The sequence below is a fragment of the Penicillium antarcticum genome (assembly GCF_028974205.1).
Source record: "Penicillium antarcticum strain IBT 31339 chromosome Unknown utg000001l_segment0_segment0, whole genome shotgun sequence".
Lineage (NCBI taxonomy): Eukaryota > Fungi > Ascomycota > Eurotiomycetes > Eurotiales > Aspergillaceae > Penicillium > Penicillium antarcticum.
Window position 1 is genome coordinate 1,750,843 of NW_026695299.1, and position 24,493 is coordinate 1,775,335.

At 49.6% G+C, this 24,493-nt stretch overlaps 10 protein-coding genes across 10 annotated transcripts; 7 read left to right on the top strand and 3 right to left on the bottom strand.

The window, feature by feature from the left end:
• Window positions 1-227: 227 nt before the first annotated feature.
• Window positions 228-1,472, top strand: N7508_000657 (putative HLH DNA binding domain protein; the record flags this gene model as incomplete). The annotated part of the gene is made up of 2 exons (XM_058458742.1): window positions 228-286; window positions 335-1,472. 2 exons carry the CDS (start codon window positions 228-230, stop codon window positions 1,470-1,472), a joined length of 1,197 nt encoding a protein of 398 aa, XP_058324964.1.
• Window positions 1,473-3,486: 2,014 nt separating this feature from the next.
• On the top strand, window positions 3,487-4,896 carry N7508_000658 (ANP1/MMN9/VAN1 family protein; the record flags this gene model as incomplete). The annotated part of the gene is made up of 4 exons (XM_058458743.1): window positions 3,487-3,659; window positions 3,722-4,353; window positions 4,408-4,455; window positions 4,514-4,896. The coding sequence occupies 4 exons, from the start codon at window positions 3,487-3,489 to the stop codon at window positions 4,894-4,896; spliced, it is 1,236 nt and encodes a 411-aa protein (XP_058324965.1).
• A 1,173-nt stretch (window positions 4,897-6,069) lies between these two features.
• On the top strand, window positions 6,070-6,733 carry N7508_000659 (uncharacterized protein; the record flags this gene model as incomplete). The annotated part of the gene is made up of 4 exons (XM_058458744.1): window positions 6,070-6,155; window positions 6,329-6,384; window positions 6,456-6,619; window positions 6,704-6,733. 4 exons carry the CDS (start codon window positions 6,070-6,072, stop codon window positions 6,731-6,733), a joined length of 336 nt encoding a protein of 111 aa, XP_058324966.1.
• A 2,097-nt stretch (window positions 6,734-8,830) lies between these two features.
• On the top strand, window positions 8,831-9,509 carry N7508_000660 (iron-sulfur cluster assembly scaffold protein; the record flags this gene model as incomplete). The annotated part of the gene is made up of 2 exons (XM_058458745.1): window positions 8,831-9,275; window positions 9,343-9,509. 2 exons carry the CDS (start codon window positions 8,831-8,833, stop codon window positions 9,507-9,509), a joined length of 612 nt encoding a protein of 203 aa, XP_058324967.1.
• Window positions 9,510-10,260: 751 nt separating this feature from the next.
• On the bottom strand, window positions 10,261-12,248 carry N7508_000661 (ABC1 kinase family protein; the record flags this gene model as incomplete). The annotated part of the gene is made up of 3 exons (XM_058458746.1): window positions 10,261-11,081; window positions 11,134-11,738; window positions 11,809-12,248. The coding sequence occupies 3 exons, from the start codon at window positions 12,246-12,248 to the stop codon at window positions 10,261-10,263; spliced, it is 1,866 nt and encodes a 621-aa protein (XP_058324968.1).
• A 521-nt stretch (window positions 12,249-12,769) lies between these two features.
• Window positions 12,770-17,230, bottom strand: N7508_000662 (serine/threonine-protein kinase; the record flags this gene model as incomplete). Its single annotated transcript, XM_058458747.1, has 10 exons — window positions 12,770-13,592; window positions 13,643-14,093; window positions 14,146-14,350; window positions 14,401-15,282; window positions 15,333-16,118; window positions 16,167-16,599; window positions 16,649-16,713; window positions 16,772-16,801; window positions 16,858-16,992; window positions 17,045-17,230. The coding sequence occupies 10 exons, from the start codon at window positions 17,228-17,230 to the stop codon at window positions 12,770-12,772; spliced, it is 3,996 nt and encodes a 1,331-aa protein (XP_058324969.1).
• Window positions 17,231-17,929: 699 nt separating this feature from the next.
• N7508_000663 (dihydrofolate synthase) lies at window positions 17,930-19,174 on the bottom strand (the record flags this gene model as incomplete). Its single annotated transcript, XM_058458748.1, has 1 exon — window positions 17,930-19,174. One exon carries the CDS (start codon window positions 19,172-19,174, stop codon window positions 17,930-17,932), a length of 1,245 nt encoding a protein of 414 aa, XP_058324970.1.
• Window positions 19,175-19,487: 313 nt separating this feature from the next.
• On the top strand, window positions 19,488-20,747 carry N7508_000664 (uncharacterized protein; the record flags this gene model as incomplete). The annotated part of the gene is made up of 2 exons (XM_058458749.1): window positions 19,488-19,498; window positions 19,562-20,747. 2 exons carry the CDS (start codon window positions 19,488-19,490, stop codon window positions 20,745-20,747), a joined length of 1,197 nt encoding a protein of 398 aa, XP_058324971.1.
• A 981-nt stretch (window positions 20,748-21,728) lies between these two features.
• N7508_000665 (kinase-related protein) lies at window positions 21,729-22,598 on the top strand (the record flags this gene model as incomplete). The annotated part of the gene is made up of 2 exons (XM_058458750.1): window positions 21,729-21,768; window positions 21,925-22,598. The coding sequence occupies 2 exons, from the start codon at window positions 21,729-21,731 to the stop codon at window positions 22,596-22,598; spliced, it is 714 nt and encodes a 237-aa protein (XP_058324972.1).
• An 801-nt stretch (window positions 22,599-23,399) lies between these two features.
• On the top strand, window positions 23,400-24,113 carry N7508_000666 (putative GPI anchored cell wall protein; the record flags this gene model as incomplete). The annotated part of the gene is made up of 3 exons (XM_058458751.1): window positions 23,400-23,509; window positions 23,580-23,725; window positions 23,812-24,113. The coding sequence occupies 3 exons, from the start codon at window positions 23,400-23,402 to the stop codon at window positions 24,111-24,113; spliced, it is 558 nt and encodes a 185-aa protein (XP_058324973.1).
• Between the last annotated feature and the right edge of the window lie 380 nt (window positions 24,114-24,493).

Consider the following 24,493-nt stretch of genomic DNA (forward strand, 5'->3'; position numbering starts at 1 on the left):
TCTTCGCCTCGTGGAATTCGATCCCTCTACTCTGTCTATAGCTCAGCCTGTTTTGTGAATCTTCTCTCCTATTGTGCATATACTACAGTTTATCTGCACTCGACAACGACTCATCGACCACCTGAACGTACGAGAACAAACAGAATTGTACATCTACCACCTCGATATACTACAATTTAACAACACTCGCCTCTGCACATATCACGCTATTCAACCAGAACCCTAAGATGTACGAGGAAATGGGTTCCGCTATGACTGACGACATTACTCGCCGCTGCTCTTTGCCGTGAGTCACCTCACCGTCTCTTCTATATTCAGCACTAACATCTTCAAGTTCTCTGCGATCTTCTATCTCTGGTGTGGCCGGCTCTGATGTGGGCGAAGACCGCCGTCTACCTCCTCTTCCTCGCATGGAGCCCCTGCCTCGCGGACCTTTCAATCCATTCAACATGAAGGAGACCCTCGTCCCAACCACCCCCGGTGCACAGGATACCTTCCAATTCAAGTCACCATGGGGTGCGGAGCAGATCATTGCTCCTCCCTCACCTGCCAACTCTGCTGAGAGCTCCTGGCAGGAGTCCTTCGCCATGCAAAAGGCTGGCTCCATCGATTGGCCAAACGATCTCTCCCAGAACGAGATCATGGCTCTAGTGGCCCCACAAAACATCAACCGCAAGGCTCCCCTGCAGCAACTGTGCGGCCGCAAGCGCAAGGGCAGCGCCATGTCCAACGAACAAGATGACCAGCGTGAGAAGCACCGCATCGCCGAGGGCAACCGCCGTAGCAACCTCAGCGAGCTGCACCGCCAGCTCGACAGCCGCATACACGACTTCTTCCTGGAGCGTGCAGGCTGGAACCCATCCAAGTCCCTGACCCAATCAAAGGAGCACATCGTGCAAGGAGCAATCTACCTCGTTGACTTCATGCTCGCCATCATCGTGCACCTCATTCGCCAGGAACAAGTCACACCACAGCTCTCAGAGAAACTGCAGCCCCAAGTCCGCTGCATGCAACTGCAACAGCTCGTCAGCTCCCTGCAGCAACAGAACCAATCGACCCAGCAGCAGCTCAAGGCCACAAAGGCCGAGAACGAGATGCTCGCTGACCGCAACCGCGCCCTTGAGTTCCAGCTCAAGTCCTATGAGCAGATGTTCCGCTCCCCAAAGACCGAGAGCACCAGCCCTGGTCCCGTCCTCGAGTTGCCTGAACACAAGCGCCAGAAGAAGAGCGCCGGCCTGCCTGGTCTGCGGGTTTTCTGCGATGAGATCGCCGCCAACATGGAGCAGACTTCCTCTGCTGGTCCCTTCCACGACTCCCTTCCCAGCTCGACCTCCCAGTCCTTCGGCAGCTCTTACCTGAGTGCTACTCCCCCGATGACTGGGCCTTCTTCTCCTGCGTTCCCTCCCTCTCATGTCTCCTCTTTCACATTCCCGAGCGTGCCTCGTCGCCAATCTCTGCTTCCTTCCCCGTGAACTGCCCTGAGATTGATGATCTGATGATTCTATGACGACCTGCTTCTCTTCTTGGCTTTCTCTGTGCCATTTCCTCTAGCCTTCGTCCCTTGCAGCCTATCGTCTTCTGCTCTATGTGCTTTTAGCGCCTGCATTGTGTAACAGTATTGTGATACGGGGGTGAACAAGAGGCCCCCTTTGGATATTTTTTCCTTTGTTTCTACATTTCGGTGGATTCTTGTTTGATTTTTTTTTTCTTTTCTTCTTGGACAAAACGGGTACTTCTTTTCTTTTCTCTCTTATTTTCTTTGTCTCTTGGGCGTTGAGTATGGACATATACGACCTGGTGTAAATACCTTGAGCTTTCTTGTTTCTTACTTTCTTATTTCTTTTGTCACTTTTGATCTCACGTCGACGGTTATGACCCAATAAATCATTTTTGATGATAATATCAAGCTTTTCTTGGAGGATCTTTGTAATTGTAATCTTGAGTATTCAACTGAAAACAGGTATGTGGGCTGTACTGGGGATGGAGTTCTATGAATGACGATTCTCATGAATGTCAGCATGTCTTCAGCTTGATAAGTGGAAGCTCAGTCTTAGTATATACAGATCTCGTGGAATAATGAACTAGCTATGGTCACGTCTAATGCAAGACTTTTTTTTTTTTTTCCGAGAGTAATTGCTGTCGTACTGTTGCTTTCTTCGTCATGCTGAGCCTTATTGATCAAGCATCCTTATACTATGGCATTGACTAAGGGGTAACTCTTATGTACGAACAGGATGGAGGGGACAGCCGAATAGTATACGAAGAATGTACAGGGACTTAGCAATGACTGTACTGCAATAGGGGCGCCTGACTGAGATCTCTTCATTGTATGTCGTGCAAATATATTTCCCAGCCTCTGCCATATACATGAGGACACTGGAAATCAAATAGTCGAAGACAAATCGTGTCTCTCCCCCTTTATATTACATTTATATATATATACATATATATATATTGATAATATTTGCCGAAAAAGATAGTAAACAAAAGCAGACCAAATTGAAGCCATGCTGCGAATATTGCATGCGTCTAGACTGTCCTGTGAAGTTTCTAGACGAATCAGCGCTTCGATGGAGGATGATCAGCCGATGGAAACAGCAAGTCTTCGCTTTTGGTTAGGACAAGTGTCCCCACGTTCATTTTAGTCATTTTTCTTTTCGCATTGCAAGGCAGTAGCATAAAATTCCGCTGTGTGTTTAGGGCAAATAGTAGAGGGCATACAGTCAAGGCCAAGTTATAGGGGACTAGCCAGGGTCGAGGCTTTGTTTCACTTTGATCTCGTATGCAGACTCCACCGTGTTTTGTGATTGTTTCGTCGAGTTCATGTGTACTGTACTATTCGCTTAGAGGGTAATTGCGAGAATACTAAATCTGGGAGTAGGAAATTGAATACAGTATACTAACAGAAGAATGGTGTTAATGTTGTGTGAAGTACTCTCTATACGTGTACATGCACACCCGTGGACGTGTCGAGGTGTACACGCAATCCCTACAGGAGTAATATATAGGGGTAACGAGATGTGTGCTCCTGTACCTGCGTGGCGAGGAAATCCTTTCAGATAATGTCAAGTTTGTATTCCGTTCTATACAATGCTACAGCACCAATCTAAATGTCCGTTGAGGTTCTAGTCGATCATGGGCTATAAATAAAGTTAAAGGTTTGCTGTCAGATCTCGGCCACCCCTGGCCAGCGAGACATAACGTTAACATTTGAAGTAGCATTAACTAGTCAAGTACTATCTATGTAGCAGACTATATAATTATTTCGAACAACAATACAAAACGAAGTTGTGTTGCTGATTTTAGCCGTTCCGCTTGGCACTTGGATTTCCCCCGACGATCCCGTCTCTCCTCTTTTTCCTCCCTATCAACCTCTCATCTCGCCTCCCAACCTCTCCCTATTCGCCACATTCGTTCGGTCGGGGGGTTTTCGACGAGATATCGAGACCCCGGATCGCCTTGTTTTCTGATTCTTTACGCGCCAAAATGTTGTTGCCCAAGGGTGGTGTTAATTGGAAGTCCGCGAAGGCCAGATTGCCGCCATGGAGGGCAATCGTCGTCTTATTAACGCGAACTCGCTTTCTGGTCTCGATAGCCTTGACCGGATTGCTGATCCTCATGTGGCGCGGCGTGAGCAGGTCTGCGTCGGAGATGCAAAAGTGAGAAACCCCCCGGAATCCAGAACACCCCCAGAAGCGAATGCTGACTCGAGTGTCCGCAGCTTCTACTGTTATGGCTCATCAAAGTCACCCATGGAGATGTCCCTCAACGAGATGGTTGAGTGGAATGCGCACGCCCAAACCCCCGTTCTCTTCAACCGCCACGAACCCTACGAAGTCAACAACACCTCCATCGCCGAAGTCGACCTGAACCCCATCAAGTCGACCACCCAAGCAGCGCTCAACCATGAGCGTGTCCTCATCCTGACTCCTCTCCGCGACGCCGCCCCTTACCTGGCCAAGTACTTTGACCTCCTGTACAAGCTGACCTACCCCCATGAATTGATCGATCTTGCTTTCCTCGTCGGAGACTGCAAAGATGACACCCTGGCCAACCTCGCCTCCGAACTCGATCGTATCCAGAACCACGCCGATGAGAAGATTCGCTTCCGCAGTGCTACTGTGATCAAGAAGGATTTCGGTGCCGATGTTGAGATGAGTGTAGCCGAGCGTCATTCATTTGCTGCTCAGGGACCGCGACGCAAGGCCATTGGCCGTGCTCGTAATTACCTCCTTTACTCCGCTCTCAAGCCCGATCACTCCTGGGTGTACTGGCGTGATGTGGATATCACCGACTGCCCAGAGCGCATTCTGGAGGACTTCATGGCCCACGATAAGGACATCCTTGTGCCGAGTACGTGATGACATTGGAATTTGGGCTGGGGCTATTTGCTGACAAGATATTTAGATATTTGGTTCCACCGCTATAGGGATGGCCGTGATATCGAGGGTCGCTGTACGTTATCCGTATTGTTTTGTATACCGCACAGCTTGCTGACATTTCCTTTTCTTAGTCGACTACAACTCCTGGATCGAATCTGACCGTGGTCGCCGCCTGCGTGCGACTCTGCCTACCGACACCGTTCTGGCCGAAGGCTACAAGGAGTACGACACCGGTCGTACCTACTTGGTTAGCATGGGTGACTGGCGCAAGAACAAGGACGAGGAGGTGGAGCTTGACGGCATTGGCGGCGTCAACATCCTCGTCAAGGCCGATGTCCACCGCTCAGGTATCAACTTCCCCGCATACGCATTCGAGAACCAAGCAGAGACCGAAGGTTTCGCCCGCATGGCCAAGCGTGCCGGCTACCAAGTGATCGGACTGCCCAACTACGTGGTCTGGCACATTGACACCGACGAGAAGCCCGGCAACCTTGGAGAGCGCAAAGCGTTTTAGAGCCGCTCCCATCCCAGCCGGAAATCTCGCCGCTTGAGATTCAAGTTGACCTTTGAATCGTCCCGTCCCCGAACATCCATCAGCTTCCATTTCCGCCGTGCATCTCCCCCTGACAAGCGGGACTCGCTTCGGCTTTCGCTTTCTTTCCCTTGTGACTCATTTTCTTTTCTTTTTTCTTTTTGGACGGCTGTATCGCGACGGAAGCCTAATGATTTCCCTAATCCTGTATCTTGCCGCGTTCTAGGGAGTGTGTGTATTTGTTACCTTGGCGCTACGGGGGAAAATGCTGTTTGGCGGGTTGCAGGTCTATAGAGTTCGCTTCTCATGGCCTCTGATATAACGAGTCATGCACTTGAGTCCACATACTCCTTCCTATACAGTTTGGATGGGGTGGTGGTCCCAGGGTATGTTCATTGTTCACTATTCACTGTTCACTCGAGTTGGTATTCCATCTCGATCTTCTGTTCTTCTTGCAAACCAACTCTAGGGCCCGAGAACCGGGCCATTACTGTCATGTCATGTTTGTTTTTCCTTGCCGTTTATTCTTTTGGTCTGCTATGCAGATTTTCCAAATTGTTTCCCTTCCATTTTGTCACGTCCGAGCTGGCGTCCTTGGTTTTCTTTTCTGGTGGTAGGGATGGCACTAGGCCAACATTGCTCTGCATTGGGTCTGGACATTATCGTGAGCTTGACTTTTTTGCAGATGAAGCAAAGCAGATATTCAGCGCACTTTGACTCTCCTCGTTCTTGTATATAATCAATTGTACGATTCTGACTATCCTACAAACCAAACACGCTATAGACCAAACCAGTAAAATACAGCCCCAACGCTAGATTCACCACCAAGACTCAAGGCCCTAATACATCCAACCCATCAAACCTCGGCGGGACCCCCCAAACCCCCCAATCCCCAACTTCCGCATTCTAAACCCTCCCCCAGACCCCCAGACCTCCCAAACCCTTTAATTACCCAACTAACAAACCCCCAACCCACCAAAACCACCTCCAATGCAACCCTGTCTCCCCCAAACGCTCTCACGCGCAGTCCCCGCTTTCCCCCACGCTCGGCAAACCCGCGTCCCGCCATTCTTCACCTCACCTCCAACCTTCGGACATTCACATCGCAAAACATTACCCCCACCGACCTTCCGATCCATATTCCAATCTCGCAATATGTCTTCCGCACCCGCTAAAAAGGAATTCCTCTGCATTCTGCCCGATAAGCCTGGTGCGCAGGCTAAGCGTCTTGAAGTTCGGCCGTGAGTTTCGCTGTTTCCGGTTGATTGGAGTGCATTGGATTGGGATACAGTGAGATCCAGATGGCAATTCAGCAGGGAGCTCTGAGATCTGAGATATTCTGTGCTGGACTATGCTGTACCGAACTAGGATATGTGCTGGTGGACCTTCGCTGACCGGTGTCCTACCCGACCAGTTTACACCTCGAGGGTGTCAAGCCACACGTCGCATCAGGTACTATTGTTGCAGGCGGTACGTTAATCCCTCAAAACCCCACGGACTCAAAAGTACATATAGTAATAACTTATGATTTGATGCTATAGGCGCCATGCTCAACGCCCACCCCGCTGACGGCGAGACTCCCTCTTTCAAGGGAAGCATGATGATGGCCGTTGCAGAGAATGAGGCGCAGGTTCTCGAGCTGCTGAATAATGATATCTATGTTAAGAGCGGTGTGTGGGATATGGAAAAGGCGCAGATTATTCCGGTATGTTTGTCAAATCTAGAAGCGGGTGCTTTTCCAGCGGGGGAGGTGAGAAGTTGTTTTACTAATTGTGTTTTTCTGGTTTAGTATAAGTCTGCCGTTCGTGAGGCTCTGTGAGATGGGAATTTTTTGATGGCATTGATGTTGCATTATATTTAGGAGCTTCTGGTGAAATATTACCTTTTGCATTGTCCGATTTGGTGAGATGTAGAGTAGAGGATAGTAGGGTAGAGGCTGAGAGGCTCGGTTAGGGATTACTCGCCACTTTATCAGAGTGATTGCAATTGATCAAACCAGAAGCTGGTGGTTTAGTCAAGGCTGAATGCCAAATGCAGAGATTCTGCTGCTTTCCCATCACTGCGGGCGCCTCTTCCACGTTGACACGAGTACCAACTCGGCATACAATTCTTGAGTACTATGGAGTCATGGGGCGACTTTGTCGCTAGTGGAGGGAAATAGACACTGTGGGCAGTAGACTTTATTACATGTTCGCAGGCGATGCTCTTCACAACATTGTATATATAAAGAAGCTTGAACTTCTAGCTATGGTTTTGGACACTTTCGCGTTATGCCACCCTGATTTGAATGTGAGAAACATATTGATTATAATTTCAACATTGCCTGCATTATGACTGGGCATTCACAGCATATATTCATACATTTATGATGTTAACTGCACATGACAACATGGCGACGAACAGAAACCCTTCATAAACGACTTCATTGATGCTACACCCGACTAGAGAGATGATAAGTTGATCCATAGATATTGCGAATCACTTGGTCATGGCCAAATATTGTGGAGATTAAGTCGACTGCTCAGTCTTGCCTCAATTGAGGATGACCTTAGATTGCATCTGGCATACTGCATGGACTTGAAAGAGACCTCGGGAATACTTCTTACAGCCGCGACGCTCGTCTCACTATCTCCGGCTGTACAAAGAGGATCAGCAGGAGGATCAGCCACTTTCGAAAATTGCAAGGGACGACAGGATTGTTTTCGACCCTAGGATTTCAGAAAGACCATAGCTTTGAGGCCCACACTATTCTGTCAATAATCTACCGACGCTTCTGACTGTCGCTTCTCCTAAATGCAAAAACAGGTGCAACGGTTTATACATGACTAGGAAGATATGGCTTGATCGGCTGCTCGAATCAAGCCCTCAAATGATATGTTTGACGGATGTGTGCTACAAAGTATTAGTCTCGGTAGTTTACAAAACCTCAAATTATGTGACAGCATTAGCCAATCTTGCTGTTACGGCAATCCCAACCTACAATTTGATTACAATCCTGCCACTTATTTGAATAATGCTATCGTATATGTATTGGAAAACGAAGGATAGTGATATTCGAAGAAAAGCCGTGGGACCCTGACTGAAGCTTGTTTCTTTTTTTCCTTCCTATCTGACATACAAGCCTTTTACCAGACAAAACAATAAACTAGCTGAGCTTTTCCTAAGAGGTATTCAAAGACAATGCTTATGGGTTTTTGTACAAGGCAGTAGTCGGCTTAAATAACCAAGTGGAGAGTAGTTCAACGCAACCCCGCTGAGGGGAGGCGGAAATCCCATAGAAATGTTGAGCTGCATACACCGGTTGAATTCACCGAGACCGAAGCCCGAACGGAAGTGGCTCCGATATCTCCGGCGAAGAATGTATACCGAGATATAGTACAGACTATGGAGTGCTCCTAGCTGGTTGCTGAGTGAATATAGACATGTAATGTAGTTCGCATAATCTGACGAGAACTTGCGACCGGTGTGATCGCCAGGCTTCTCTGTCCATCATTGAAAAACATCTCCACCATTTGATATCATCGACCGACAATTGGCTCACGGAGAGGCGGGAAACACAACGTTGGCCGGACGAGCCCACCGCGGACAACTTGAGTGGTGCAGGGAACTCGCCACCCCTGAGAACTGATATCACACAGAAGCTCTCTCACTGGCACAGACCACAGCAAACCCCGTAAAACATGTAATCTCGGCCTCACATATCAGATGGAAAAGAAGAGAAAAGGGAACGTCATCTTTGTCATCTCCGACGACCGGCGAATCCGGCCAGACAAGCTACCCCATTAGGCTTAGCCTGCTTATATAACACCCGATCAGATTATTTATGAATTCATCACTCCCTATCAGATCCATCTTTTCGCCTCTGAAACCACTTCACCTCTACGTACTATCTACCCATCAATCAATACCCATCAAAATGTTCAAGCGTCTCGTCACTATTGCTCCCCGCGTCGGCTCTGTCGCAACTCGCAGTGCCTTCGCTCCCCTCTCCGGCTTCCAGTCCGCCCAACCCATCAACCGTGCTACGCCCGCTCAAGCCGTGCAGCGCCGAGGATATCACGAGAAGGTCCTGGACCACTACAACAACCCTCGCAATGTCGGCTCTATGCAGAAGGGCGACCAGGACGTGGGCACGGGTCTCGTCGGCGCGCCCGCCTGTGGCGATGTCATGAAGTTGCAGATCCGCGTGAACAAGGACTCCGGCCGTATCGACGATGTCGTCTTCAAGACTTTCGGCTGTGGCAGTGCCATCGCCTCGTCCAGTTATCTGACCGAGTTGGTTCGCGGTATGACCCTCGATGAAGCTGGCCAGATTAAGAACACCGATGTGGCGAAGGAACTTTGCCTCCCTCCCGTCAAGCGTATGTCTTCCCCCCAATCTATCCCCCGTTCCCTATGAATAAAGTATGGTTCTAACTGGCTTTGCAGTTCACTGCTCTATGCTTGCTGAGGATGCCATCAAGTCCGCCATTGCCAACTACTACACTAAAAACCCCAACACCCGTGTCACAGATCTGTCCGGGACAGGCGGTTCCATTCCCGATGTCAAGGTCGAGATTGAGCAGACTGGCGGCAGCCCTGCCGCTGCCCTCTAAATTGTTTCTTCCTTTATATTTTGCGTGAGCGTGCCGGGTGCAGTGTCTGTCTGAAGCAACACTCGTTTCTCGAAGTCTGTGACTCATCCCGAGGTTGTCTCTACACAATCATTTGATCAAGGATGTATATTGGATGGATTGAAAGATTCGAGATTGTGATTTCTTTTTTGTTGTGCTGGGGTTCGTTGATACCGGTGTCACTGAAAATGCGTGTGCCTGGATCACGATGGACGAGATGAGAACGAACAATTCCCCATTTGTTCCATGTACATATTTTTCTTTTTCCCTTTTCTTTTCTCGCGTTTTCGAGATGGTTTTTATTTTTTTTATTTTCTGACGGCGCCTCGGCGGATATTTGGGTTCCTTGATCGGTGCTCTCAACTCCACTTTCTGAAAAAGCAGCGCCTTGATAGTTTCCTAATGAAATGATGAAACCAGAGATCTTTTTGTTCTTATGTGGATGAATGTAGATGACTAGAAATGGTCTATAATCTAAATGTCTATCTGCACTCCAAGTATCTGTACAGGCTGCACCGGGTCTTTGACCATCCCTTGAGCATTCTGTTCGAGGAATAAAGTGATCATATGTGAAAAAGCGAAAATGCAAAACTCCACCGCTGATACACGCACATCAATCAAGATAGTCCGCGCTCATGAGAATAACCCAACAAAGAAACCAGGGATATATATATATAAAAACAATAAAAGATAGCAGAGCCAATCAGAGCAACTGCAAGAAGAAACAAGGAACTTAAGCACTCCGAAGCCCAAATCGAGTCTTGAAAGATAACAAAGTCTCATAGACAGACAACTTGAGATCAACGCGAAGATATCCCGCCCAAGCAACGAGATACCGGAAGAAATTCCGGAAAAGACCACCAGACGCCTGGATAGACTCCATCTGTTCTTCAAAAACAGTGCGGGTAGCGTAGCGAGCGAGAATCAGGAACGAGCGCATCGGACCCTGGCGCGTATGCAGGTTCTCATCGAGACTGCGGGTCAAGTCATTGGTCTTCAAGATGAGCAGGATAATGCGCGGGACCTGGCCGAGCAGGATGACCAATTGTTGAAGCATGCCCTCGCCCAATGCGCCGGAAATTTCCTTCTTTTCTTCCGCTGTGCGCGAGGAGACGACGCTCTTCTTTGTGAGAACGCTGTAGTCGCGGCCGGTGATGGCGCTGGCGAATAAGGGGAATTGGTCGTCTGTCACTCCAGCGACCTTTTGGGCGTATTCGCGCATCCGAGGGACGTTGGCGTCAATGACGGCTAGCCAGAGCTTGGCGTAGTTGCGGCGGAGATCCTGGTCGATGTCGCGGTACAATCCATGGTCGTAGAGTATGATGTCGAAGTTGGGATGGCTGCGGGAAAGGTTCGGGCGGATGGCGATGTTGCCGCCGTGGGGATCGCAGTGAAGCGGAGCGTTGCTGCCGAAGATCATTTCGTTGAAGATGTGGGCTAGGGCTGCGGAGACTTCGTCACGGTCGATGTTGTTGGCGTCCAAGTATTCGAGGTCATCGGGGCGACGACCGCCGATGAACTCCATCACAAGAATGCGCTTTTGGGACCAGATCACTGTAAACTTGTCAGTTGGATTACCTCTACTACACTCACGAAGCATACGCACCTTCGGGAATAACCAACGGAGCGTCAGAGTGCTCCTTGAAATACTCGCTAGCACGAGTGGCATTCTGAGCCTCCATGCGGAAGTCCAGCTCCTGCGGCAAAGAGAAGTCCATCTCCTTAGACAACCATTCCAGATCATATTCAGGAAAGAACCGCTTGAGCATGGAGAAAGTGAAACGGGTCAAGGCCAAATCCAAGGGAACCCATTCGTCGAGCGCGGGGTGTTGGACCTTGACTGCGACTTTTTGTCCAGTTTCCTTCAGCGTGGCAATGTGCACCTGTGCCAGTGATGCGGCACCAGTAGGGGTCGGTTCAAAAGAGTCGAATAGTTCATCCATGGATTGACCAGTATCAGCGCGGAACAACTCGCCAATTGACTCAATTGACGAAACGGGGCATCTGTCCTGGAGCGGGATAAATGTCGAGGTCCATTCTAGCGGAAGTAGGTATCCCATGCTGCTGAGATGTTGGCCCAGCTTAATAAAAATTGATCCATTCTTCTCAAGAACTCGGAGGGTACGCTCGGCGCATCGTTTGTGGCATGCGCGAATCAGTTCGTCGTGTTCGGCGGGGGACGAGGCTTCTTGTTTCAGGGTAACGCGGTAACTGAAGATCAGATCAGATTAGCGACACTGTTGAAGGTGAGTAGAAGAAGCCGCAAAGTAACTCTACGTACTCGTTAATACAAACAGCCAAGGTGCCAGCAACACGGCCACTTCTCTTAGCAGCTTCGTACGCATGTTTCGCATCGGGGGACAATGTCACAGCCCCAACACCAAGCAAACCTACAATAGCCAAGATGACAACCTTGCGCCTGAATCCACCCTTCTTCCCACTCTTCTTTGTGCCCGCTTCACTTTGTACCTGCGACAAGAGAGTCAAGGTCCGCGTAGAAAAGCAACGACCAGAAGAAGTGGTAGAGATGAGGCTCGAGGGGACTCGCGTACAGCCCCATAACGGCGCACCAGATGCACTAGCAAAGGGCGACGATCGAAGCTGCGAGGTTGCGGTCAAACGAGACCGGGAGCCAAAAGTTGAGACAATTGATGTTTTCCCGATTACCGTGACGGGATCAGACTTGATAGCCCGCCACGGCAAACGAAGCGCTGCGCTCATTCCGTAGCGGAGCCCAGAGGCCTAATAAGCGAAATAGAATACGGGAAAGGTGGAAATTGGCAGTGAGCGTTTCTGGGTTCAATGCATCGTATGATCTGTTGAAGGGAGATTTTCACGGTTCTCGCCGCCAATCGGCTCCATCACACGTGATCCCGAAGGCCCGACGTCATCGGAACTGTACAGTTGGAATTCAGATATTGTCAAGGTGCTTATATCAAAGAGAGGAGGATCTGATCGGAAACGGGTCATTTTTTAAAAGATATTAGACCGGGGACAAATGAAGAACAAAGTAATTATGTTTGATTCAAGAAGTATGTAGACTCTGTGCAGCAACCAGGCTCGCATAGGCACAAAACAGAATAGTTTTACAAGCCTTAACCATCAACCCACAGTTCTCCCCTCTGTGATTGACAACGCCACTGCCTGTGTATAAAACAGACCAGAATGAACCAGAAAATTGCAAACGCAGTAAAACAAACATATAATGTTGTAGGAAACCACATGGATCACCGAGGATTGGATCACGTCCACTCGGAATCAGCAAGTGTTGGGCGGCGACGACGAGGAAGGACCGAAGGTCGTCGATTCAAGGAGCTCGGGGTTTTGTTGTCTTCCTCGCGCAGCACGTCAACGTGAGACATTCTGTTAGAAAGTGGTCGTGCAGATCGAGGTCTGGCTAAAGCGGCGGCACTTCCATTTGCAGAAGATCCGAGGGCGGGGTTATTGCCATCCCGGCTGCCAGGTCTCATGGCTAGAGAAGAAACACTGAGAGAATTCCTGGGGTGACGGGGTGTCTCTCGCCCTTCCAGGTATCCTCGTGGTTGACCGGTGCGATTCGATGAGGGTGTGGATGGGGTAGAAGAACCGGAGAACACAATGGGTGGGGTGGTAGATGTGCTTTGTCGTCGGTTTGCGGGTCTTCGTTTGCTGAGACTGAACGCTTCGCTTGACTGTACGAGCTTGCCTGCCATATCTCGAACAAGAATAGCTGGATCATTCTCCATTTCTCGAATGGCATCCAGAAGACCGTAAGTAGCGAGCAGACCGCCTTGCTGCTCACTTGAATCACAGATACTAGACAGTATACGCAGAAGATTCAGTCGAACTGCAGCCTTGTTGTGGTGCAGCTTTTGTCTCAGTCTTGTGAAGAGATCGGGCCGCGCAAAAGTAGATGCAACCGGGGGACTTAGACGGAGAAGTTTTTGTAGAGGGTCGAGGATGTTCTCGAATGCGTTGGCCTTGGAAAGCGTCAAGCACCGAACAATAGCATCAGTAAAGGATGCCGCCTTGTCAAAGCGATTAGCCAGAAGGTGCTCTTCAACCTTGGCGGTCTCTTCTTGAAGCCTGGTCGTTGTTAGCTAAGGAAACATGTGGTATCTGGGGAGGGAACAAACCAGGTGAAAATAGCATCCAAGGCAGTGACTTGCCAATACGGATCTGCGAGAAGAGTGATGTAGAAGGCCAGACCTTTGTTACGCCACAATTCCCGACGACCAACCTTTCCAGACTGTGCCATGTCACAGAGGATTGGCAAAGCAAATTCTTTCAATGGTCGTTCTGTCATGACAATCTTTTGCAAAAGCGGCACAATGCCGTTCAATGCCGCATCTTCCTGTCGAGACTTGTTCAGGCGACACATGTTGTAGATCGTATTCAGAATCTGATTCGACACCTCGCGGAAATGGGCCCGTTTCAGGTTGAATCGAAGCAAATCGGTCAAGACATCGATGGCATTGGAGTTTTGAAGTGAATCCAGTGTAGTCGAAAGCATTGACAGATTTTTGATGAACTTCAACATCGTGATCTGGTGAACGGGGCTCATTCGTCTGAGCTCTTTCAAGACTCCTGGAAGTCATAGTCAGCACCGAGTCTTATGAAGTTTCCAGACAGTACTTACTGTGCAGAACTGTTCGCTCAGCCACCATTTCCTTTACATGATTCTCGGCCTGCGAGAAAATGAAGAAGATATTGGCGATGCGACCTTCAATGACCTCTGCCAATTCCCCGTCTTCATCAAGAACACGACTCAAAACTAGAGACAAGGGATCAAGGACCGAGTTTCGAGAGAGGATACGACAGAAATCGTTTTTGGGAGTCGACCCCTGGATAAATATTAGCCTGGGAAAAAATGTGCAATGTAGGAAATACTCACTTGTAATTCGAAGACACTCCAGATGCCGTTCACACCAATCAACACCAGTTCGCGTTCATCTTCGTAATCATCTTCCAGGAACTCCACCAGGACATTCAGACCTCCAGCACTGACAAACATTTGTAGCGTCAGGGTCGAAGTCTGGTACATCTGCTGCACGAAAGCTGCAGCTTCGAGTCGAATTTCCCGAGGATATTTCTTAGCTGCGAACTCGTTGATGATAGGAATACCACCGACGAAGCATAGGTTTTCCTGGATCTCGTAATCGTCATAAATGATTGCATTAACGACCCTTAGCAAACAAAAGACAATATCACGTCGACGAGTAGTGTCAAGAATCTCAAGAATAGGCAACATTCCGTGGGCACTAATGATGATGTTCTTCGTTTCTGGGAGGTCACAGAAGATGTTGAACAGTTGCTCGGAAATCTCGGCGAGAACCTCTTCATCCTGAGATGTTTTGAGAGAACCCACGAGGCCCTCAACTTGGTTGCGGAGACGAGCGTATTTATCACGGGCAATGTTAGCCTCCAGATCCATCTCATCGAATCCTTCTTCCAACTGCGCGAATGGGTCATCATCGTCATCTTGGTCGCCAAGCCATGAATTGTTGGACAGCTTAGAGTTGAGCATCAATGTACTGCTTTGGTCAGAGCCATCGTCGCTTTCGGCAATATCTAGAGCCGCTTGATCGGCTCCAAGAATATCCGAGAAATCTTCATCAGTTTCGTTCTCCGCAAACCGCTGGATCTCGATAGTGGAGCGGTCTCGCTTCACGGAGAGTTGTTTCCGGAGCTGGGGGTGTGCGCCACTAAACTCATCATCAGGAGGATTGTATCCAACATTTTCATGAATAGGAGAAGATGGATCATCCTCAAAGTCCTGTAATGTGTCAGAAAGCAAAGGATTTGTAATAATGTTAAAACTCTTACCTGGTAGCCTCCCAACTTCCGATCTAGCACATCCTCATTTGCCATGATAAGATCGCTATAGTCCTCGACAGAGTTCTCCTTATAGAGGGCAGCCGGACGAGCCCGTCTGGGCATGGGGTTTTGAGTGAGGATAGGGACATTTTGCAAAGCAGAAACAGGAGGATTGGAAGGTTGGCGGCGCGTAGGACTTGGGGATTTCAAAGGCTCAGACGCAGCTGGCTTGGTTGGATATGGTCGAATAGTTTGGAGGGCATCATTGTCCGAGAATCCCGAATTTTCCTCCTCAAAGCTGTCATCAGATTTAAGTATCGTCCCATCAAGAGAAGCAAATGCTTTCAGTCTCTCAGAAGAGAGCATGCCCCCAAAGTTATCATGTGGGCGTAGATGCGGCAACTTTAGTGCACTGGGAGAGATCGCCGTAGCGAAGTCATCGTCCCAATTGTCGTCCTCTGCGGACTCTGACGAGCGAAACCTATCCGTGGTCTTGATGGAAGTTGGCGATGGTAGAGTATCTACCAATGGAGTGTTCCGAGAAGATGGAATGGCGGCGGGGTTATGGTAGTCGGGCTTCTGTGCCCTTCTTGAAGTCCCCGTTTCGGGTGACCTCAAAGCTTCGTTCCATTCCTGGACACTCTTGACAGCCTCTTCATATTCTGTCGACTTCTTGGGGACAACTGAATCTGATCTGCGGGCATTGACAATCCATGGATGTTTGAGGAGCTTTCGTGCCGAAACACGAAGGTTAGGATCCTTTTGGAAGCATTGCATAAGGAAATCTTTCACAGCCTATATTATGTCAGTATGAAACAATCTTGATGAATGGAAGAAACATACCGGTGAGGCACCCTGCGAAAAGGGAGGGTGGTCATCGTTCACGATACGAAACAGTGCTGGCATGGGCTGCATGTTATGATAAGGTGGCTTCCCCTCGAGGAGCTCGATGACGGTACATCCCAGACTCCAAATATCTGAAGCCGTTGTTGCACCGGAAAGTTCAATAACCTCAGGGGCCATCCAATATGGCGTGCCAACCACACTTGATTCACTCAAACCCGTGGTACGACTCGCCACACCGAAATCTGCAAGCTTGACGAGACCCTCTTTTGTGGTCAAGATATTGGCACCCTTGATATCTCGGTGAATGACACCCTGTTCGTGCAGGTACAGTAGACCATGAAGAACCTGGGACATATAGAGACCAACGAGGTTCTCTGGGAAACGACCAAAGTTCTTTGCAATGGAGTGCAAGGAACCATTTTCGCAATACCTATCAATGTTAGATTTACGGTAGAATAACCATGGAAGGAGAAACGCACTCCAAGATGATGTTTAGGGTTTCGGCAGACTTCACGAAGCCATGGTACTTGACGATATTGGGATGCTGCGAGTATATAGATCAGCAGATGCCCGCGTAGATATATCATCAGAAAATGTCTCACATCCAGATTTTTTAAAAGGTCAATTTCAAGCTGTTACACCGCACGTTAGCTATATCAAATCGCCGAGGGATAAGCAAACAACATACCATGATAACGCGCAACTCGCTCTTGGGCAGGTCGGTCAACTTGATTTGCTTGACAGCGACGGTCTCCCCAGTGTTCCAATTCAGTGCGCGGTACACCGAACCAAAAGCACCTTTGCCTAGACAGTCACCCAATTGCTGATTTAACCAGTCAGCATCTGCCCAAACCATGCTGAAGATATATCCATACGTAGTCCTTAAGCTCCGCAACGTCTTTCGCCGACGACTTCACTTTATCATCCTTGGGTTTCTCTTGCTTCGACGGACTTGTTCCCACTCGTGTTAATCGCGGCTTTATCGGGGTTCCGGGCGTTCTGGAGGAGGGGGTGAGAGGGCGACTCAGCCCCTCGTTCCCTTCGGCGGACCGAGAGACCATAATGGCTCGGGCCAGGTTTGAGCTTATGCCAGTAGGTGTTTGATCGGGCTGTCGGTCTCAGGACGAGGTTTCAGGTAGAAGGGTGGGGTGGAAGCTGGGAAGGAGGCAAGAGCTGATAGCAACAGTCTCAGAGGTCATGTCCGCAGGATCTAGTTGAGGATTGTTAGTTTATCTGAGGCATTCACCACGTCATAAACAAGAGGGAACAGCATTTGTTCTGAAAGTCTTGGGAGGAGGGTCTTACCAGGCGGTCATCACAGGAGGGATTCAGCTCTCACGCTCTAGAGAGCCGTTTCCACAGCAAATCGAGGCGCATACGAGGTTTTCAAAGGAAAACAATGATCTGGACAAGTTCTCGCGAACAACGATCTCGAAAAGGCTGCGACAGGGCGTGAAGGGGTTGACTGCAAAGAAATCGTGGTTGTTTTGAACTTTCTCCACCCGCATCATGCAGGCTGTGCTGGACAATCGCCGATCAGCCCTACGGTAGCAAGTTTTACGGAATCGTCTTAATTAATACTTAATATCTATGACCGACGTATACGGTGAGATTTACAATATACTGGGAGACTGAAGTATCACAATGAAAAAAGTCCCAAAAATAAGTGTTGTTTCGGTCAAGTTGTCTATTATTTACAATCAACATGGATCAACCATGTCAAAGTTCAACGCGATCTATCAAGCGATTTATACAGGGTATCATTTCTGTGCCTCGCGGAGAAGACGCAGCACATCGGAGACGAGATATAAGCTACCAGCAATAACAAGGGACTCGCCCTGGGCCTTTTGACTAGCCCATTTGAGAGCAGGGAATAGATCACCCTCGAAGCTCTGGACTTGGCCGATATTTTGGATAGCTTGGATTGAAGAAGCAAGTTCTTGGGCATTTGTTGAAGTTACCCATGGCATTCCATCCACAGGGCCAAACTCGGCTGTTGCGACACGATCCCCAGGGCGGATAATGGAGCCGAATACTCCAGCTAAATCTTTCCCACTTGATGCGGCAACAACCCAAGTGACCGATTTTCCATTGGAACGCATCTTGCGGTCCACATATTTGCCGAGAACTTCGGCAGACTGTGCATTATGAGCACCGTCCAGTAGGATAGGCTCTGCGCGGTCGACCAGAGGTTGAAGCTTGATATTTTGGAGACGGCCTGGCCATGACACGTCGGCAAGATATGGAAGCAAAGAGAAGACATCTTTCTCAGGTTGGAGTTGAGACAAAGCGAGGCGCAGAGCAGAGACTGCGCAGCACATATTTTCTTGTTGGTGAGGCTCTAAATCGAGCTTCTTAAATAAATTTGCAAGTGGCGGAAGTTGTTCGGCCACTTGTGCGGGAGAGACGAATGATGACTCGATACTTAGTTCTTGAATCCGACCTTTCACCGTCTCGAGTACTTCCCGAGTGTTTGTGTTGTCTACCACGCATGGTACGCCTGACTTCAGGATTCCTGCCTTTTCACGGGCAATCTCCTCAATCGTAGACCCCAGGAATGCTTGATGATCCATCCCAATTTTTGTAATGACGGAAACCAGGACATCAGTCAGGACGTTTGTGGCATCAAGGCGGCCTCCCATGCCCACTTCGACGACTCCAACCTCGACTCGCTCATGGTTGAATATCTCGAAGGCTGTTGCGGTCAAAAGCTCGAATTCAGAGGCGCCGATGCCCAAGATTTGGTCTCGTTGTTTGACCTGGTCCTCGATCTGTCGAAAGAGAGATTCCTGGACCACCTTCTCACCGATGGTGATGCAGTCCCACCGATCAATCAAATGTGGGGAAGTGAAGCGTCCACAACGAACGTCTCCAGTAGACAGCAAATGGGACAAGTAGGCACTGATAGAACCTTTACCGTTGGTCCCAGCAATGTGAATCGCCTTCCATGTAAGCGGGGTCTGCTGAAGCAGACTCGCGACCCGACTCAATCCTAGTTCAATCATCCCGGTGTTATCGTATCGTGGTGAACGGATTAGGACCAATTATCAATTGTCATTATATGATCGCAACAGATAGTGTCTTGTAGCTTCAAGGCTTCATCGTGGGCGTGGGAAGCCTAAGCTGAACATGCATAGTAGCGGGACTGTTGCTCGGAGATGACCGCGGAGGTGCACGTGACCTTCCAGCCACTTCCGGCCTGAGGCTGGCAAAAAATCCCCAATCTCCCCCCGTTCTCCATTCCATCCCCACTGTTGTCTACAAGGCGCGTTTCGCCATCTTTCTTATTCACTCGTTTCTCTCTGTGCTTTTTACATAATGGGTATTCCGTAAGTTTTGCTTACTTCCCGCGACATTGTCGCATGCGCCACCCATGACTGACTTCAGTATAGCATGTGGCGTGAGCCTTCCACGGCCGATGTACATAAGTCTGCTATCGAGAAGGACCGCACTGCTGCTGCGCGTTCGACCATCGGCCGTCGCGGTTCGTCGCGCCACGGTATCTCCCGTGCGCGCCGAAATGTCATGGCTTCGTTCCAGTCGCAGATCATAGATGAGCTCCGACGCGGCAGCGATCTCCCCCGACGATCTCCTGTGCAAAACAATGGGATGAGTGAGGATGGAATGACGCTGGCTCAGGCCCAACGCGAGGCCTTCAGGGGTCCTTCCTCGCGCCCGAATCACCGCCAGCGGGCCGATCAATCTCTACGCGAAAGTCAAGCTTTGACCGAGCTGCTTGGTCGCCCTGGTTTTCACGCCTCGAGCTATCGTAACGGTAGCCCCTCATTCACCCCCAACTTTGCTCCTGCCGCCGCATACCACACCCGCGGCTCTTTAACTCCCTCCTCGGACGGCATGCGTCTTCCGCCTCTCCGTCGCACAGACAGCCCCAGTGATGAGCCTTCTTTCTTTATGCCCTCAAGCCTCATTCGCATTAATCGGCACGCGGCCCAACCAACTCGACTGAACCGAGAGACCGCGATGGATGGACTTGGAGATCGCCAGCGCAGCCTGAGCCCCGATGGAGACCGCGATACTATCGCGTGGGAAAGTTTGCTGTCGACGATTACGCCCGATGCCAATCTACCTTCCAATGACACCTCTTTTGCCTCGAGTTTCGCTTCTGCGCCTGATGTTGCTCGCACTGGAACTACTCGCGCCTCTACCCATTCCAACCTACCTTCTTTGAGCTCTACCCGCAACGCCGCGCTTGACCCTTATCCTGACCACCTCAACCCTTGTGACTTTTCTTCTTCGGACGACGAGGATACGCCTGTAAATTACCGCCGGTTCATTCAACCCACTATGCCCCTCACACTCCAGCGTCTCCCGGACTTTCGCTCCACCCAGAGCAGCCACCCTCCCGTTCCCACCATTCAACTTTCCATCACCGACCACAATAATGACGATCTCCAGCAGATGCAGGCCATCCTGGATCGACTCGCGCGCCGTGAAGATATTCCTGACGATTGGTGGGCGGCGGCAGGCCTCGCACGAACACTCGACCGAGGTCTCAGCGCGAGCATGGACTCGACGGACAACGAAGGCGCTTCTGGGCCCAACCGCGGTGACCTTTGAGCACCATTTTTTCCATTGCATGACATGACATTTGATCTTGGCGATGGCGTTTTTTGGGGGTGGGGGTTTGAACTACACTGAATACTAATTGTTGGATTCGACCACGGGGCGTTTGTATCAATCATATGGGGACTCACTACTGGAGTCGAAGGTGTTTGTTTTTTCTGTTTTTCGGTCCTGCTGCACAGGCTGCAGTACCAAGCTTGTCCTTTGCGATGGATCTGGCAAGGGTGGCGGTGTCTTCAGCGACTAAATTTCTTGTTTTGATATGCTTTTGATGTATTTTTTTTCATAATCGTCTATCTGACAAATTGAACTCCCAACGTTTATGTTGGATATACAACGTGCCCTCCACATGCGCCATAGTTATTGACGCCGTACAGAGATATTTGGGGACTTTTTGTTTCGGAGGCTGTCCTTGACGTTCGACGTCAAATGGCAATGGGTGAATCGAGTAGGACGGAGGACGATCGGTCACATCTCGCGCTCTATCCGGCAAGTCGGAACGTGACTTTCACATGCCGACGCGTCGTTGGATATACTCTATAGTCGCAAGTCATTCTATGTAGATTTAATATTAACATGTTTGTTCCCAGAAGCGACGTGTTAGCAAGGGAAGACATGCGCATACCATATCCGGTGACGTATCTCCGGAGTACAGCCGTCCCCACTCTGTCCTGGAGACCCCGCCACGATATCTGGGTATTGAACACGTTCTGCATCTTGCGTACTCCAACAACCCTGACAATTCAACACTACCCATACATAGCAACAACTGTCACATTCACTGCACAGCAATTGCAACCGCAGCACTCTGCAACACCGAACCATCCTGTATCACATCTTGCGCAATCTCCAAGACACCTGGACCAATTCAAGTGACCAGGGCAATCCTTTCTCTCCGAAGATACTTGTCTCGATTGTCACATATACATCTATTTTCGACTCAAACCCGCCATCTACATACCATATCCAGTCACCATGGATCATCAGATAGACCACTTGGTCAACAAGGCCTGGGGTAAGCAAATCACCAACCCAACCCGAAGAAAAGAAACACACAGACAGCATATCACTCACCCCTCCCAGCCCGAGAATCCAAAAGACCACCTCAACACCTCCTCCACCCACATCGCACCCAAACTCATCAAAACCCCAAGCTAACAACCCCCACCAGCAAAATTCTGCTCAACACCAGACGACACACGCCTAATGATAGCAATAAGCGGAATCCCAGGATCAGGGAAATCCGGCCTCGCAAACACAATGGCAACACGAATCAACAAAATCCACGCCTCCGAAAACCCAACGGCACCGCCAATCGCCAGCACAATCCCAATGGACGGGTACCACCTCACACGCGCACAGCTAGCAGCAATGCCAGACCCAACATACGCAGCAGCAAGGCGGGGCGCAGCCTTCACATTCGACGGCGACAAGTTCCTCACACTCGTGCGGGCACTGCGGGAACCGATCACGAGCACAACGCCGGACCTGCACGCGCCTAGTTTCGACCATGCGGTTAAGGATCCTGTCGATGATGATATTGCGATTCCGGCGAGTAGCCGGGTGTTGTTTTTTGAGGGAAATTATTTGAGTTTGGATGTTACTCCGTGGAATGTGGCGGCGAGGCTTATGGATGAGCTTTGGTTTGTTGATGTTGATTTCGAGGTTGCGAGGAAGAGGTTAATAAAGAGGCATGTTCAGGCTGGTATTGCGAGGGATGAGGATGAGGCGGATAAGAGGGCCAGGGAGAATGATTTAGTTAATGGACGGGAGATTGTTGACGGGAGGTTGCCGGTTCAAGAGGTTGTTGTTAGTATTTTTGATCCGGTATGGGAGGGGCTATGATTGTGAGTTAAATCTTTATGGCGGTATTGATTTGATTTTGGAATTGGATGTATAGATCGTGTTGATACCTATGTTGGTATACGTGGATGTTGATATGTCATGTGCTATTTTGGTATTAGACTTCAGGTTACTTTTTCGACCATACGATAGAAACCGCGGATACCTTATACGTTGATAGTTCGGGAAGCGTCTTCTAGAAATAGCTTTTTCAGGTTACAAGCACCTTGGGAAGTGATAAACTTATGCTGACTTTTGGTACTATGGTAGAGTTCGACAAAGTCAATCCTAGTTATAAATAGAGCAGCAACGATAATATGAAGTATTATGAGACTTTCTCTGAGACATTCGCACAGCGTATGATTTACGAAACATCAAAATCAGCCATTGAACGCTGAAAAACTCAAAATGAAGTACATGAGAAGTGTGTCGAGAAGGGCCATCTGGGGAGTCCCTGACGCTAACCCGATTGGATTAAGTGTGACAAGCCTGGGGGAACACAATACCGCTTGTACTACATATACATGTACTGTAATGTAGCCATGATATGTGTGTCATACTAAAAGATACCTCTTGGCAATGGTCCCTGGTGTAATATTACAGACCCTGTCCCACTCGACCATGGCTGCGATGCAAACTGATTTCCCCCGTTTCCTCTGAGCTTATCCTTCGACATCGTCACTCTTTGTCCTTCAGTTTCTCTACCAGTCGCTCTTTAGCACCACACTCTTTACTCTCTTTACTCTCTTTTCAGACTCGCTGTGCGATCCTGAACTTACACTCTTTCATCCCTCAATATCCAACATGATCTTCAACAAGTCCATCCTCGCCGTGGCCGTCATGGCCCTGGCCAACGTCGTGGCCGCTGGAACCACCACCCCGCAGACCCCAGCCTGTGTCCTCAAGATCATCGGGTAAGTCCGCCGAAGGAATGGAAGGAATGTCAATCGCTTGGCGTGGATCTCCTAGCTAACCAAATTCCAGTCATCAGGACAACCCGGCCGACAGCAAGGCCATCTGCGGCAAGGATGCCTCCAGTATCCAGTCTGACATCGCCGACAAGTGCTCCGACAGCGATGCCGCACTGAAGTTCTTCGTCAGCAACTGCGCCCAGCTCGGCCACAAAGTTGGTAAGGATTGACAACAAAACAACATACCCCGAGCGCGTTACATCATCCCATGGGGAACATCTACTGATCGCTTCTCCTCTCCACAGTTGAGACCTCTCCTTCCTCCACCGCCACCTCTGGCAGTGCTTCCGCCTCCGGCTTCGTCACTGCTGCTTCTTCCAGCGGCGCTGCTGCCACCGGCTCCGGCTCCGGCACTGGTTCTGGTTCCTCCGCCGCTGCTACTGGCACTGGCTCTGGCACCAGCGCTGGCGGTGCTGGCTCTTCCAGCTCCGAGTCTGGTAGTGCCTCCAGCCCTACCTCGACCTTCAATGCTGCTTCCTCTGACCGCCAGTTCTCTGCGACTACCTTTGCCGCTGCGATCTTCCTGGGCGCTGCTGCTCTGCTGTGAGCATGCCTTGTCAGTTGTTGGCACTGCAATGCGAATATCGATGTGAACATAGATAATAGCCTTGATGTGTTGCCTTTGATCTGCTTTGATTCATTGTTCGGGAATGTGGTTTGGGCATTTTAATATGTCTTGCTTATACCAATATCAATATCCACCTGACATCAATTTCGGTTTACAATGTTTCTCACTTTGGAGTAGATTCTATCGTACGGTATAATTGCGCAGATGTAGTAATTTGATGACCGTCTAGGGCGGTCTACTGGGGACCTGTCCATACTTCAATCGTCACGACCAGCCCAAGCACATGTGGCTCATCAGTCTAAGATCATCTGACAAGTGTGTTTGGAGAGCTGATCACCCAATCGCGGACTCAAATCGAC